This window comes from Xenopus laevis, chromosome 3L, assembly GCF_017654675.1.
Source record: "Xenopus laevis strain J_2021 chromosome 3L, Xenopus_laevis_v10.1, whole genome shotgun sequence".
NCBI lineage: Eukaryota > Metazoa > Chordata > Amphibia > Anura > Pipidae > Xenopus > Xenopus laevis.
The window spans coordinates 97,234,640-97,251,201 of record NC_054375.1 but is presented as its reverse complement, the minus strand read 5'-3'; the positions used below and the strand labels follow the sequence as shown (position 1 = coordinate 97,251,201).

The 16,562-nt window shown below is 39.0% G+C and overlaps 1 protein-coding gene across 3 annotated transcripts in view; it reads left to right on the top strand.

Annotated features, from left to right (window-relative positions):
• LOC108711290 (talin-2) overlaps positions 1 to 15,392 on the top strand; it is a 118,237-nt gene extending 102,845 nt beyond the window's left edge. The window contains exons 46-58 of one of the 3 annotated variants that reach the window (XM_041586664.1): positions 202 to 385; positions 476 to 547; positions 3,365 to 3,490; positions 4,107 to 4,223; positions 4,851 to 5,036; positions 5,220 to 5,327; positions 5,784 to 5,889; positions 6,686 to 6,810; positions 10,303 to 10,428; positions 12,067 to 12,129; positions 12,719 to 12,901; positions 13,267 to 13,392; positions 14,777 to 15,392. In XM_041586664.1, coding sequence (XP_041442598.1) covers positions 202 to 385; positions 476 to 547; positions 3,365 to 3,490; positions 4,107 to 4,223; positions 4,851 to 5,036; positions 5,220 to 5,327; positions 5,784 to 5,889; positions 6,686 to 6,810; positions 10,303 to 10,428; positions 12,067 to 12,129; positions 12,719 to 12,901; positions 13,267 to 13,392; positions 14,777 to 14,905 — 1,651 coding nt within the window. In that variant the 3' untranslated portion in view covers positions 14,906 to 15,392. The remainder of the gene's footprint in view (positions 1 to 201; positions 386 to 475; positions 548 to 3,364; positions 3,491 to 4,106; positions 4,224 to 4,850; positions 5,037 to 5,219; positions 5,328 to 5,783; positions 5,890 to 6,685; positions 6,811 to 10,302; positions 10,429 to 12,066; positions 12,130 to 12,718; positions 12,902 to 13,266; positions 13,393 to 14,776) is intronic. The other 2 variants (XM_018252882.2, XM_041586665.1) reach the window with 2 other exon arrangements.
• The last annotated feature ends 1,170 nt before the right edge of the window (positions 15,393 to 16,562 follow it).

Sequence of the window (16,562 nt, the reverse complement as noted above, 5' to 3'; positions counted from 1 at the left end):
TTTGCAGTCAAACTGGTGGTGGTGGTTTTTACAGTGCAATGACTATTATAACTGAGAGACAAATATTTGATTATATTCAGTTGGACATTGCACATCTGCTCATGTATTCAAGTATCCAGCTAAATTGCAACTTTGACGTTCATTATATAATTGTATGTATGGCTTCATTAAAATAGTTGTGCTTTATTTTACTTTATACAGGGAGAATATACTAAAAACGGCAAAGGCACTTGTGGAAGACACAAAATTACTGGTTTCAGGAGCTGCATCCAGCCAAGAGAAGCTTGCACAGGCAGCTCAGTCATCAGCTAATACAATTACCCAGCTGGCCGAGGTGGTAAAGCTCGGTGCTGCCAGTTTGGGCTCTGATGATCCTGAAACCCAGGTAAGCAGAATATGCCAAGGATCCACCAGGTTCCAGAGAGAATTTTGAATTCGGTCCACTGACCTTTTATTTCATTTGTGCGCTCTCCAGCTGTATATCTATCTGCAAATAAGACGTCCTGGACTGGAAACAGTATTCCAAATGAACACAGAGGAATGTGGGGTACAGTCAAATAACATGTTTGGCCCGTGTGTTCTGTAATTTTGCTGACCCTCCTCCCTTGTATTTATTTATTTTTAAGGGATCTTAACCTAAGGTTCTGTAATGGGTACAAGCAGAGAGAATTAGGTTTGATAATACCCCTTGTAAATTTCACCTATAACTTATACACCTGTTTGCTTCTAACTTCACCTTTTCTCCTACAATTCCAGCCCTGTAAGTGGCAGTGCCGCTTACTAGTTCCCATGCTGCAAGCCACAAATTCTACATTGTATCTGCCATGGCCACGTGCAGCACTATTGAAGCTGCTTTACTGTATATCACATTAGTTGCCTCCGTTACAAGGAAAATGGGAGTAATGTGTTAGCTATGACTGTTGGACACAGGATAAGACCAGCATAAAGCTAGAAATCTATATTATTAAAGTGTGTTGATAGTTGTTAGGTATATAATACAAATGTAAGCTTTACATTGATATTTGAGATTCACAGTAGACCCACTCCTTATAATTCAAGGCCATGTTTGACTTTTATTATGCTTATATTTACATGCCCTTTCCGGAGAATGTGCATGTGGAGTTTATAGTCCAAGAACTTGCCACTTAAAGGCACAAAAACACACCAGCATATTTCACATGTCATTTAACCTGCCTGTATGTTTGGGAGAAAACCGGAGCACCTGGAGCAAATGCACCCAGATAGAGGGTGAAGTTTGTTGTAGCTGTCTTATCAAGCCAGTGAGAAAGCAATTTTAAAAGAAAAATGGACCATACATTCATATGTCTGGTCATTGCCTAAAATCCTCTCTCAGTAGTCTGTTTGCATTTACAAGTGCTCCACCTTATGCTCAGTGTTACTTCTGCTGTTTAGCTTCATGCTATGGCCTTTATGTATGCTAGTATCACCCCTCTGCAAGGTATTTTAATGTATATGGAATGAGACTCTACCAAGCTGAATAGTGCCAATTATAATCATTTTCTGTTCCATTGCTTCCAGATTTAAATGGGTTCATGTGAGCATTGTTAGAGTCCAGTGAATGCTTGGGAGCTAGTATTGGGCACATTTTCACCTGGTAACTTATCAGTTTTCTTCTTTTTATTGTTATAAGCTGGCTGAACAAAGTTAGTCATTGATTGGTTGTTGTTGGTTAGTGCCCTGGTGTAAATTAGCCTAGTGTTAATTTCTATACCCTGTAAAGACTGTGGCACCCAGGACACTTTGTCGCCTGCACCGGAGCAGATTGAGTCCAAAAATGTCTGAAGTCCTCCTCCCACCGGCAATCATGTAAATCGCCAATGGTAAAACATAGCATTGCAAAGTACCCCGAAGTTCCCCACAAGACAACTTTGGGCAACTATGTTTTCCCACCAGCAATTTACATTAATGCTGGTGGGAAGGGAACTTTGGATGTTGTTTGCCATTAATGGAGAAGATTAAGTATGTTCAGCAAAAACATCCTTTTTCCCTCTGCCCTATCACCAGCCTTTTAAAAGCTACCAACTTGCCTTTGACGCTATTATGTGATCAGCTTTCAATGCTTAGGTTGGTGACAGGGTAAAGGAAAAGGAAAGCTCCAATCCAAGGGGGGTGTCAAATATAAGGACACCTCTTAAGGATTTTAATGACTTACTTTATATCCTGGGGCATTGCTCTTTTTAGCAGAAACCTGCACATGCCCTGGGGGACTTGTGAGTGATCCTCTTTCTCTTGCGCAGTAGTGATGTGCAGGTTGGGTTTTTCACAACTCTAACTGTCCCTCCCTCAGCCTGCGCCCGCCCATATCCGACTTCCGGGTTCCTTTTATAGACCCGTGCGGACCTGCTCCCGGCGATGACATCACAAAAGGGGCGGGGTGAGGTCAGCCCAAACCCATGGGTCCCGCTAGTATTGGTCCGGCCCCCACATAACTATTGCGCAGTAGATGAGAAAGCCGGCTTTTGACAGTATTGCTCATACGCATCCATGCAAAGAAGGAGTGAAGAGGATCATTCTCTCCCAAGTGCCCTGGGCCAGTGCCGTTTTCTGCTAACAGGAGCACAAGCCCAGTGTATTGGGTAAGTGAGTACAATTCTTGGTGGTGCTCTTACATTTGCGCCCCCCCCCCCCATTGATTGGAGCTTTCCTTCTCCTTTAAAAGAAAAACAATGTGTGCCATAGCTCTGAGGTCACTACTGGGAGGAGGAATTTGTGTTGTGCTAGCCCATGCACTGTTTAAATGGTATAAATGACAATTTTTGATCAAATAAGCACAACACATTAAATACAAGCCCTGATATTTGTCAATTTTTCCTGTTAAACTAGAGCTTTGGGCCTGCAGCGAAGAGGATTTCTAAAACAGAGTGCATCGGCCCAATTTAGCATGAAAAGGTAGTAGGTAAATGTACTCAGCACGGTAGCTCCACTTTTCACTTTATTTTCAGTAAAGTGAGTATGGGATTTGGTCGATGTTGGCATATTTTCTGAGGAGGAGACAGATGGTAGTATATAGACATATAGGCTGGCTTTTCACAGAAGTAAAACATTTTTTAGTGAAGACACACGTTGATAAAAGAACCTCGGTTTTCTTAAGCCGTGTCATGGTGGAAGGTTCTTGCTTTATTACAAATAGTGATGATGAAATGGGGTGGCTTTCTAGCTGCTTATGCTGTGGATGTGAGGCTGCTCCCCTTGTACTGAGGACCAACCTTATCTACTGGCTTGATATGCATGGTCACATTCTAACATCTCACTCTTGTGAATTTTGCAGCACAACATTTTAGGGGGTAGATTTTTTTTCCCCCTACTCCAAATTTTCAGTAATGACACAAGTATCATTTCTTAGGTGGTTTTGATCAATGCCATAAAAGATGTGGCAAAGGCTTTGGGTGATTTAATTGAAGCAACAAAATGTGCAGCTGGAAAGGCAGCAGACGACCCATCCATGTACCAGCTAAAGAGTGCTGCCAAGGTAAATGCTTTCTTTAGTGACTTTCAAATCAGTAAATAAGCCCTTAAAGACATGGAAACACATTCCATTGCATTACGATTAATGTGAGTTTCTCATAGGCGAACTACCGCAAAAATAATAATTTAATATTGGCTTCAGCATACTATAATAAGAAACTTTCTAAATACAATCAATTAAAAATTCTGTACTGTTTCTGAAATAATCAAGTTTATATTCACTATTCCTCTCTCAGTATCTGTTTCTCTTCATTCTGCCTTCATGCAGGAGTTGGGTGGCAGATGAATGGTCCAATACATCTTATAGGGGGGAGGCTCCACTTGCCTATATGTATTAGAGCTCATTCTATTAAAATAACCAGAAATCCTGTCTCTCTCTACATGCAGAATTTGTGCAAAAGACAGATATTTTTTAGATTTTGTTTGTACTGGAATCAGTTATGTGGCTGGTTCCAGTATGAACCAGCAATCTGCAGTGCACTATTGATACACAGCATGGCTGAGGCATTTGCAGTAGGAAAAAAGTCAGTTTGAAGCACCCTGATAAATCATTTAGTTATAAATTCAAAAGAAAATACCACAGTCTGTCATGAACTAGTTTCCATACTATGCTTCTTTAGGTTATGGTGACAAATGTGACCTCCCTTTTGAAAACTGTGAAAGCTGTAGAAGATGAGGCGACACGCGGTACAAGAGCTCTGGAAGCCACAATAGAGCATATCAAGCAGGAGCTAACGGTGAAAGGAATGAAAGTTCTCTAATTCTGTAACGTTAGTTATATTCCAAATGTGTTGAAGGGTTGGTTTCATGCATATACAGCATAATCGGTATCTATATTGATAAAGATGCAATTATGGGAGTCTTAACGCAGTTGTAGAAAAAAAATGAACCTGCTGGGATATTACTTAGCATTATTGTAAAAATGTTTCAATAAAAATTATTGAAACCTACTTAGCATTATTGTAGAGCTGAAGCGTATATATATATATATATATATATATATATATATATATATATATATATATATATATATATATATATTTGAGGCAAAGGTTTCAGCAAACCAAATGTAGGTGTATTGGTTCAGAACATTTTGCTGAAACCTTTGCCTCAAAACTTCCTTGGAGTGCTGTCAACTCACCTTGGTATCTATTTATATTCGGACTGGCACAGAGGTTCTGTTTTTGGCTAATGGTGTGTGCTCTGCCTGCATGATATATATATATATATATATATATATATATATATATATATATATATATATATATATATATATATATATTATATATATATATATATATTTATATATATATTTATATATTTATTTATTTATTTATTTATTTTTTTTGTGAAATGCTTTCTAGGTTTTTCATTCAAAGGATATCCCTGAAAAGACTTCATCCCCTGAAGAATCCATACGTATGACCAAAGGAATCACTACAGCAACAGCCAAAGCTGTAGCAGCTGGGAACTCTTGCCGGCAGGAGGATGTCATAGCCACAGCTAACCTGAGCCGCAAGGCAGTGTCTGAAATGCTGACAGCTTGCAAGGTGAGACAAATAATGTGCTGAAGTATCTGTTGGTGTTTGTATGCTACAAAATACAAACTCACTTACAGTCACTTACCATGCAACGCTTTGCTACATTTATCTGATAGTTTAGTGGTGGATTCTGAACAAAATGCAAAAACATGTTTGAATGATTAACCTGGTTTTATTATCTACCTTCTGCAGCAATCAGTTTATCATCCTGACGTCAACATGGATACCAGGCAACGAGCCTTAAGATATGGCACAGAATGCACTTTTGCCTACCTGGAGATGCTGGAGCATGTTTTATCTGTAAGGGGTCGAATGATTTTGGCCTTTGATTTTAAGAGACCACTATGTTTTGATAATACTTTTAACATAATGCACACAGGACCAAATTGTAAAAAAGTAGAAGAAGAACATGGCAAAGACTTGTAAAACCATTTTCTTCCAAATCTCTTCTATTCAGTCAGAGTACCATTTGCTAGCTAAATTTATAAATATGCAATAATACAAAATACATCCATATCTTTGACTCATCGGTCAATATACACACACACACACACACACACACACACACACACACACACACACACACACACACACACACACACACACACACACACACACACACACACACACACACACACACACACACACACACACACACACACACACACACACGCCAGTGAAATTATACAGAAATATTGTGCCAATGTTAGGCCAGGGCTGAAACACCAATAACACTCAATAAATGTTTCATTTTAGATTTTGCAGAAGCCAAGCCCAGAAGCAAAGCACCAGCTGTCCATATTTTCCAAACGTATTGCAGCAGCAGTAACAGAACTCATTCAGACAACCGATACCATGAAAGGTACTGTTTATCCATCATCTGCAAAGATTTCCATGAAGCTTTGTATTCATTTGGTGAAAACACATTGTTCATCCTTTATTTTGTAAATTATGCAAATTGTATACATTTCTATCCAGCCTCCATTTTATGTAATGTTTTTTTAATGGTTCTTTTAAAATGTTAACAATTGAGATAGAATAGAGCTAGACATGGTACAATATGTTGACTTGTATTTATAAAGTGCCAAGATATTCTGCAGCACTATACAGTAAATAGGTGTACTGATTACATATGACAAAAACCCAATAACTTATAAAAGGTTAAGAGGGCCCTGGCCAAAACACTTACATTCTAAAAGTATTAAATATTTATAAAATGATTTAATATATTCTTGGGAGTGCTGCATATCTTTGGAGTCTGATGACTAGTGACAAATCAGTGTGTGTGTGTTCGTTTGTACAGTTGTATACGTATAAAACACACAAGGCTTGTATATTCTATAAAATATTTTTTTATAAATGGGCCTTTGTGATGTTAGTATAACCAATTACTAGTGATATGTCATGATTAACTAATAATGTACCCCCCTATTGTAAAATATAAGGACAGACATCAGTGTTCCATCCCTTATATGACTGTACTTTGCGGGTGGCTTCTTGCCTTTATATTGTCATAGAACTTCAGTGGCTTCTAATGTCCTTATATTTTACAATAGTTGGTATGTTATTCAATATATATATATATATATATATCTCCTATGTACAACAGTATTGTTACATTTCATACACTTCTTAAACCTATCCTAATGTGATTATAGGTACTGAGTGGGTTGACCCACAAGATCCCACAGTGATTGCTGAGACTGAACTGCTTGGTGCTGCAGCTTCCATTGAGGCAGCAGCTAAAAAACTGGAACAGCTCAAGCCACGGGCCAAACCCAGAGTAAGTGCTGCAATTTTGCTGTGTAGTCTGGGAACCCCTGCATTCCAACTTTATTTCATGTATTATCTGTAGAAATAAGTCAAATCAACTGGACTTGCTGTATTTTTCATGTCATCCAACTGGCTTTCTCAATTCAGAATAACTTGTAACTACAATCTTTTTTTTAGGAATATATCCTCTGGAATGTTGCTCCAATCAGCATAATCTGTAGCAAGCATGTCATGAAGTTATGTGTTGATTGTATTAGCATGATTTGAGCTTTGAGCCATTATTAAACCGTCCAGGGAGAGGTGCCAAAACAGAATTGCATGTGGCAGACAATAGAGGATATATATTAGAGGATATATTCCCAAAAAAAGATCATAGTTGCAAATTATTCTGATTGAGAAAGCCAGTTGGATGACTGGTGAAACGAAATAAAAAAAACACAGCAAGTTCAATAGATTTGACTTATTTCTACAGATATACCATGATCTGGATGAATGAGAATCTTCACAAACATATTTCATATATTTCCTAAACAGTATGTCAGTCTCTTCCAAAATAATAAACCCAGAATATGTATATTTCCACAATACATTTATAAAACACATCATATACCTTATTAAAGCAAGGAATATTTTAGTACCAACAACTGCTCAATTTCACACCAAACCAGAAGTGAATCATAAAGGGGAGTCGTACTCTCATTCCAGCAAATTAGTCATTGCCTATATTCCCTCTCTGGTCCAAATCCAATCATGTGAAGCAAGAGTTCCTCTAACTCTCAGATTAAATATGAGATTGTCCTTATAGTAGTCATCCGAGTGTTAAGTGCTTCTCAACAAGCCGCAGTCCCCGTGCCAGACTGCAAGGATTCCAAGTAAATCGGAAAATAGCCGGAGAGCACACCTTTGTGTTTTAAAAGGTTTTTATTTTGCAGACAATCCTGCATAACATGTTTCGGTTACAACAGCCTTCATCAGGTGCATAAAATACAGTGAAACAAACAAGCTATTTACCCTTTCACCTCACCAACAATTCTTGCGCCAGCTCCATAGTCTGGCCAGGTGCAAACGAACATCTGTAGTAAATCTCCAGCTAACTCTCCATGCTAAACAGGGATATAATAGGTTGCAATGTGTCCACAATAATTATGTGGTGTATGCTTAATACAAGATTGGAGGAACATCATATTATTTAAGATTTTAGCCCGTCCGTTCCATTTCACTTTTGTAATTGATATCGGTCAATGAACCCTCTCCTGCAGCCTTTGGCTGATATATAGTTACATAGTTACATAGTTACATAGTTAAATTGGGTTGAAAAAAGACAAAGTCCATCAAGTTCAACCCCTCCAAATGAAAACCCAGCATCCATACACACACCCCTCCCTACTTTTAATTAAAATTCTATATACCCATACCTATATTAACTATAGAGTTTAGTATCACAATAGCCTTTAATATTATGTCTGTCCAAAAAATCATCCAAGCCATTCTTAAAGGCATTAACTGAATCAGCCATCACAACATCACCCGGCAGTGCATTCCACAACCTCACTGTCCTGACTGTGAAGAACCCTCTACGTTGCTTCAAATGAAAGTTCTTTTCTTCTAGTCTAAAGGGGTGGCCTCTGGTACGGTGATCCACTTTATGGGTAAAAAGGTCCCCTGCCATTTGTCTATAATGTCCTCTAATGTACTTGTAAAGTGTAATCATGTCCCCTCGCAAGCGCCTTTTTTCCAGAGAAAACAACCCCAACCTTGACAGTCTACCCTCATAATTTAAGTCTTCCGTCCCTCTAACCAATTTAGTTGCACGTCTCTGCACTCTCTCCAGCTCATTTATATCCCTCTTAAGGACTGGAGTCCAAAACTGAACTGCATACTCCAGATGAGGCCTTACCAGGGACCTATAAAGAGGCATAATTATGTTTTCATCCCTTGAGTTAATGCCCTTTTTTATGCAAGACAGAACTTTATTTGCTTTAGTAGCCACAGAATGACACTGCCCAGAATTAGACAACGTGTTATCTACAAAGACCCCTAGATCCTTTTCATTTAAGGAAACTCCCAACACATTGCCATTTAGTGTATAACTTGCATTTATATTATTTTTGCCAAAGTGCATAACCTTGCATTTATCAACATTGAACCTCATTTTCCAGTTTGCTGCCCAGTTTTCCAGTTTAGACAGATCACTTTGCAAAGTGGCAGCATCCTGCATGGAACCTATAGTTCTGCACAATTTAGTATCATCTGCAAAAATAGAAACAGTACTTTCAATGCCCACCTCCAGGTCATTAATAAACAAGTTGAAAAGCAAGGGACCTAGTACAGAGCCCTGCGGTACTCCACTATCAACACTGGTCCAATTAGAAAATGTTCCATTTACCACCACTCTTTGTAGTCTATCTTTTAGCCAGTTCGCTATCCAGGTACAAATACTATGTTCCAGGCCAACATTCCTTAATTTAACCAGTAACCTTTTGTGTGGCACTGTATCAAATGCTTTAGCAAAGTCTAAGTAAATCACATCCACTGCCATCCCAGAATCGAGGTCTCTACTTACATTCTCGTAAAAAGAAATTAAGTTAGTCTGGCAAGATCTATTACGCATAAAACCATGCTGGCACAAACTCATAGTATTATGATTTGCTATGAAGTCCAGTATCTTATCCTTTATTAACCCTTCGAAAAGCTTTCCTAATACTGACGTCAGACTAACTGGCCTATAGTTTTGAGGCTGAGAACGGGATCCTTTTTTGAATAGAGGCACCACATTAGCAATTCGCCAGTCTCTTGGCACAATACCAGATCTCAATGAATCCTGAAAAATTAAGTAAAGAGGTTTGGCAATCACAGAGCTAAGCTCGCTAATTACCCTGGGATGAATACCATCTGGCCCTGGACCTTTGTTAATCTTAACCTGTTCAAGTCTCTTTTGAATTTCTTCTTGTGTGAACCATGCATCATTAGTTGTATTACTAGAATTGGGAGTGTTAAGAAGGAAACCTTCACTTACTGGTTCTTCATTTGTCTAAACAGATGAAAAATACGAGTTCAGAATCTGCGCTTTTATTTTGTTTTCATCAACCAGCTGATCCCCCTCTGATAGTAAGGGTCCCACCCCTTCCTGCTTCATTTTTTTACTATTGACATATTTAAAAAATAATTTGGGATTTTTTTTACTGCTTGCTGCAATATCCTTTTCTATAGCAATTTTAGCTTGCCTTATAGCTTCTTTGCATGATTTATTGGCCTCCTTGTACCTATGTTTTTTATATTGGTTTATTCATTTATCCAGGTGTATATCAAACATATATGTCTTGTGAAACTGTCTGACCTACCTAATACATCTACTACCCTGGTAAGACATGTTAGCAATCACCTCTCCTGTTCAGCAGTCCCAGCAGTGAAAATAAATATTTAGTAGGGCATTTGTAGCCATTGATGAAAATTGTTATGGGCCACTTTCCTCTCTTCACCCTCATTATTATGTTAATTCCAGCAAGCAGATGAGACACTGGACTTTGAGGAGCAGATCCTGGAGGCAGCTAAATCAATTGCCGCTGCTACAAGTGCCCTGGTAAAATCAGCTTCAGCCGCACAGAGAGAGCTTGTGGCACAAGGCAAGGTAAGAATTCTGCAGGGGGCAGTTTATCTCAGGGGGCAGTTTATCTCCGTGGGCAGGGAATGGTGCAACTTTAATACCAGAAAACTGCAGAAGCTTACATAGGCTTGGACTGTCTTTTCTCTCTGCATCCTGTAAATACAGGATTTTCTATTATTCTGTACATACCTTTATTTGTTCTCAAATGTTCATCTTCAACACTGCCACTTACAATACAGTTCCTATCTACTGTCTTTCAAATATGTATTTATTGATTTTACATTTACATCCAGAAACATTATAATCAATCACAATCTGATCAATTCCATCAATTCCAGAATGTTTGACATTTGTAACAAAGTACACACAGTATGTAATTGGTAGATTAGCCTTAAACAAAGGGTCGTAGCAAAGAAGACACTAATACTAACATACAGTTTTACTCTCTTTGTGTTTAGAGATCTCTAAACACTCTTGTATTGGACTCCTTTTCCTCTTAGGATTACTCACTGTGGCCTTTGAATATGTGTTCTCCCCCGGTGCTCAGTATCTGGAGAGGGATCGGCACCCTCTAATGAACAACAATTACGAAGGGAACCAGCACAACGGGTCTCTTGTAAGCGGGACTGACCCTGCGATGTAACATTTCGGGCAAGCCCTTTCGTCCAACGAAATGTTACATGGCTTGCACCAATAAACATGCAGGTTTAATCCCGCTTGTAAGAGACCCATTATGCCTGTTTCCCTTCATAATCACTTTTTCTTCTTAAACATATTCTATTTTAAATCTTATTTGGCCTTTTGACATCTGCATGTGCCCTTCACCTTAAATACACTTTCTAATAGACTACTGTGGATCAGTCGTGTAGTTACTTCTCAACAAGATACTCCTATTACTATACTTCACTCTTCCCTGATGCTCATTACTCTGTATGAGTGCCAAGGTAAGATCAGCAGCCATACTTGGCATCAGTGGAATGACAATATGTAATTTGAGCACGTGCAAAAATTGCCTTCCCTCTGACCTTGTTATTAGAATCACAGGCAGGGGATATGGGTTAATCTCCTCTTAGCATTTGGTATTTTGCTGCTTTATCCTGAGCTGGATCATATCCAAAGAGTGTCTGCATGACTAGTGTACACTAAATACCAGGAAAATCCCCAACTGGCATTGGATGTCTAAAGCTGTTTAGCGGCACATTTGGCACAACTACTAGATATTACTTTACTGTAATGGCTGCGGAAGCCTTTTTGCAGCTGCCACTTAAACTTGATAGGCAATGAAAATGTTGTGGAACAGGGTTAAATAATAATAAACAAACATCAATAGGGTAGGCGTCTCTTTTTGGTAAGGCTCTCTCTACTTCATGATGTTCTCAACATGGAACTGGATGATGTGGAGTAAATTTAAAAGGACCTTCTTTCTTCCACTCATTGGAGTCAGCCAGACCCTGCTGTGTTTTTTTTTCTGTTTTTTTATTATATACTGGTGAGTACATATGATTTGTCCTATACATCATGTTCCTCACTGCCTAAACAAACCTACATCAAATATTATAGGGTTCACAAAGGTTTGAACAATATGGACTTGTGTACAGTATATGTTCTTTACATTTCTTAAGGTGTATTAAATAATTGCAGAATATTTTGGTTTCATTGTAGGTTGGAGCAATTGCAGCCAATGCAGCAGATGATGGTCAGTGGTCCCAGGGGCTTATTTCTGCTGTGAGTAATGTCTTCATTAGATTCTTTCTCTGGAATTTTGTTTTTGTTTTGCACCAAATTCTTTTTCCTGACTAAATGTATGAGCTCCTCACATTCAACATCAGTGCATTGTACCCAATGATATGCTATGATCTTACATTCCTGCTCTTTTGATTTTTTTTTTTTTATTATTATGTCTATTTTTTTCAAAGCCTACTCCAATGGTAACTAAGACTGAGCACTTACACCAGCTGCATTTTGTTTTCATGGCATTTAGCTTTCATCAGCTGCACACACTGCCCTTACCAACTAGATCTAACACCATTTGCATTACTCACCAGCCAATTTACTTGCTTAACAGTCAAAAACATCTAATGGTTTCCATTGAACATTTTCACAATCATCACTCGCGGTACACTGCCTTGTTTCTAACACTCACCTAACTTTCCAGTTAGATTGTAAGCTTTGGAACCAAATGAAACCACAGACACTCAAGGCAAATATCACTGTACAGTAGTTTGCACTGATGTATGATTCAGTCTGGAGTTGGCGTCCCTCTAATTCTGAAGGTTTTTCGTTTTTTAAATATATCCAATCTGACTTTTCCTAGGCCAGAATGGTGGCTGCGGCAACCAGCAACCTGTGCGAATCGGCCAACGCCTCTGTGCAAGGCCATGCCAGTGAGGAGAAACTCATCTCCTCTGCCAAGCAAGTGGCAGCCTCCACCGCTCAGCTCCTGGTGGCCTGCAAGGTGAAAGCTGACCAGGACTCTGAGGCCATGAGGAGACTCCAGGTAGCAAGAACACTGAGGTGCAGCGGCAGGTTTAGGGGGATCAGAAAAGTGTTAGGGATTTAGGCTAACCGCAAGCACATGGACTATAATATAACCAAAATTATGCTACAGATAAGTTTATAGCAAAGAAAAAAATCCTAATTATTTGTAGCAAAGCTCACAATGTATTTGGGATAGTTCATTCATTAAGGTCTCACAGTTCTCATCTTAAATTAATGGATATTATTTTCCTTCTGCACTTTCAAAAACAACTTTTTTTTATTTTGTCCCCACTCTCTCTAACTTATTTTCAACATCTTTCGCTCCCCCCTTATCTTTTGTCTCCGATCTCCCTCTGCTTTTCCTCTCACCTTTCCTTTGTTCAGGCGGCAGGTAATGCTGTGAAACGCGCCTCTGATAACCTTGTCCGTGCAGCGCAGAAGGCGGCTTTCACAAAAGCTGAAGATGATGATGTAGTGGTGAAGACAAAGTTTGTTGGAGGAATTGCACAGGTCAGTACAACTCATATGGTCGTGGCACACAAGGGATATTAATTGCCATTTCTAACAAACCAACAGGGGTTGCAATGACACATGTACAATATAAAGGGGCAGTAATACCCCCTTTTAAAGTCTATTGTCTTATCTTTAATTGTAGTACATTATGTTGTGTGGCTAAAAATATTCTCTTGCTGCCTTAAAGGAATTGTTCAGTATAAATATAAAAACTGGCTAAATAGATAGACTGTGCAACATAAAACATGTTTTCAATATATAGTAGTTAGCCAAAAATGTAATGTATAAAGGCTTAATTGGCTAGATGTCTAACATAATAGCCAGAACACTACTTCCTGCTTTGCAGCTCTCTTGGTTTCCACTGATTGGTTACCAGGTAGTAACCAAGCAGGGACTTTAGGGGGCCACATGGGTCATAACTGTTTGCTTTTGAATCTGAGCTGAATGCTAAAGATCAATTGCAAGCTCACTGAACAGTTATGCCCTATGTGTCCCCCCTTAAAGGGATACTGCCATGGGAAAACATGTTTTTTTCAAAACGCATCAGTTAATAGTGCTGCTCCAGCAGAATTCTGCACTGAAATCCATTTCTCAAAAGAGCAAACAGATTTTTTTATATTCAAATTTTGAAATCTGACATGGGGCTAGACATTTTGTCAATTTCCCAGCTGCCCCCAGTCATGTGACTTGTGCCTGCACTTTAGGAGAGAAATGCTTTCTGGCAGGCTGCTGTTTTTCCTTCTCAATGTAACTGAATGTGTCTCAGTGGGACATGGGTTTTTACTATTGAGTGTTGTTCTTAGATCTACCAGGCAGTTGTTATCTTGTGTTAGGGAGCTGCTATCTGGTTACCTTCCCATTGTTCTTTTGTTTGGCTGCTGGAGGGGGGGGGGAAAGGGAGGGGGGTGATATCACTCCAACTTGCAGTACAGCAGTAAAGAGTGATTGAAGTTTATCAGAGCACAAGTCACATGACTTAGGGCAGCTGGTAAATTGACAATATAGCCCCATGTCAGATTTCAAAATTGAATATAAAAAAATCTGTTTGCTCTTTTGAGAAATGGATTTCAGTGCAGAATTCTGCTAGAGCAGCACTATTAACTGATTCATTTTGAGAAAAAAATATTTTTCCCATGACAGTATTCCTTTAAAGTCGCTGACTAACTCAGAGTTAGAGAGCTGAAAAGAAGTAAGTAGTAGTGTTCTGGCAATTATATCAGACATCCAGTCACTCCAACCTTTATACATTACATTTTTGGCTAACTAACTGTATTAGAAACATCTTTCATTTTGCACAATCTATCTATTTTATACCCAGTTTTTATTTTTACACTGAACTGTTCCTTTAAGGACCATTTTGTATTTTATTTATATTGCATAGATCATAGCCGCTCAAGAAGAGATGCTTAAGAAGGAAAGAGAGCTGGAGGAAGCCCGGAAAAAGCTAGCACAGATTCGCCAGCAGCAGTACAAATTTCTACCATCAGCCTTGAGAGAAGAAGAGAGCTAAATGTCTGTCCCACACACTGACATTTACTACCCTGAAAACAGAGCCTTCACTGTACCAGCTGAGGAGGATTTAGTGAGTGCTTCCTCCATAGCGCCCTCTGGTTATGAAAGGCAATCTTATCTGTCATGGAAGAAGGAGCACACTTTCACTATACTAAAACTACCAGTATTATTTCCCGTGGTGGACATAACACAAATATATAAATATATATATATAAAGTTATATAGACACCTGCAGGGTATACGAGAAACTTCAAAGCTGGATACACTCCTTCTGCATAAATATTTCAGATTTTAAAGATCATCCCCCTTTTACTATGTAACCTCTTCAGTGCTGGAGGTACCCACATAACAATGCAAACCAGGAGAAGAATTAAACTGCCTTTTTTTTCTAGTCTGTTTTGCAATTGAATTTAGCACTGGAACAATTCTGTACACTAAAATGATCTACCCTAAGCCTCCTAGGAATTAAAGGCACTTGTAATGAAGAACTGCTTTGGTTATTGTCACCAAAAAAAGGGAACAAGCATTTTTTTTTTCTCCACTGCAGTCTAATGACCAAACGCATTGTATTCAAGCTTGCCAGTGCCAGATTAGAATTGTCTTCTGTCTGTAACTGAACAATAGCGGCCATCAGATTTTAGGCTGTTTCTGATGACTGCTGTTAATTACTATTTCTGAGTTGTCCATCAGCATGCACTACCTGGCGACCAATCACAGTAAATGAATGTTTTAGAGGCAATACTTTATTATTGTATTACACAGTGGATGACCATACAGCAAGCAAGATTGCATTATTGGTACAAGCGCTGTACAGTTTTTGGAGCAGGGAGACGAGTAGGGCATTGGCAGTAGCCAAGTGAATGTTGATATACACCCATTAGGAGCAGTGGCATAACTAGATGTTACTGGGCTCCACAGCAAATTCAACAGGGTGTCCGTATCAGTCGGATAAGCGTGGGGGGGTGGGCGCGTCAGCATAATATCCTGGGCCCAAATTTACAAAAAAGGAACGGTCTGTCCGACTCCATATAGGACTTCCAACTGAAACTAAACGCCCCCACCCCAAGTTTTACTTAGATGGTTAATCTGGTAGCAGTAAAATGACAGAAGTCAGTATTACCCACATTTACAGTATGAGTAATGTAGTGTTCTTACAGCAGTTGTCACTAAATACATGCTGGCACAGGGGCGCGCAGGAATGTTTGCTCAGGGTGAAAATAGCCCAACAGCTGTCAGCAGCTCTGGGGGACTCGGCTCTCTAGCTGGAGACATCTTGCCAACTTTATCTCAAACACAGAGAGCCTTGGTGTTGGTAAGAAACTGTCGGCTTTGATGCAAGATCTCCAGTTGTCATGCATACAATAACCATTATTCATTATTTTATCCATTTAATTCTCATTTTGTCTGTGATACAAATCTTTCATTGTGCCCATCTTTCTCCTTCCCTAAAGCCCTTGTTACTCTGCCTAAGTCACTGTCCAGTTTTGCTCTCTTGTCTGATTATCGGGGGTAACAGATATTTCAGAAACTGCGTTTACATGTGAATTAAAGAGGACTTGTCTCCATATATCAATGAAAATTGCTCTCCTGACAACCTTTGCCATTTACACTGCATTTATATTTTTAAAAAAGCTACATTCATTAAAGCAATAAGT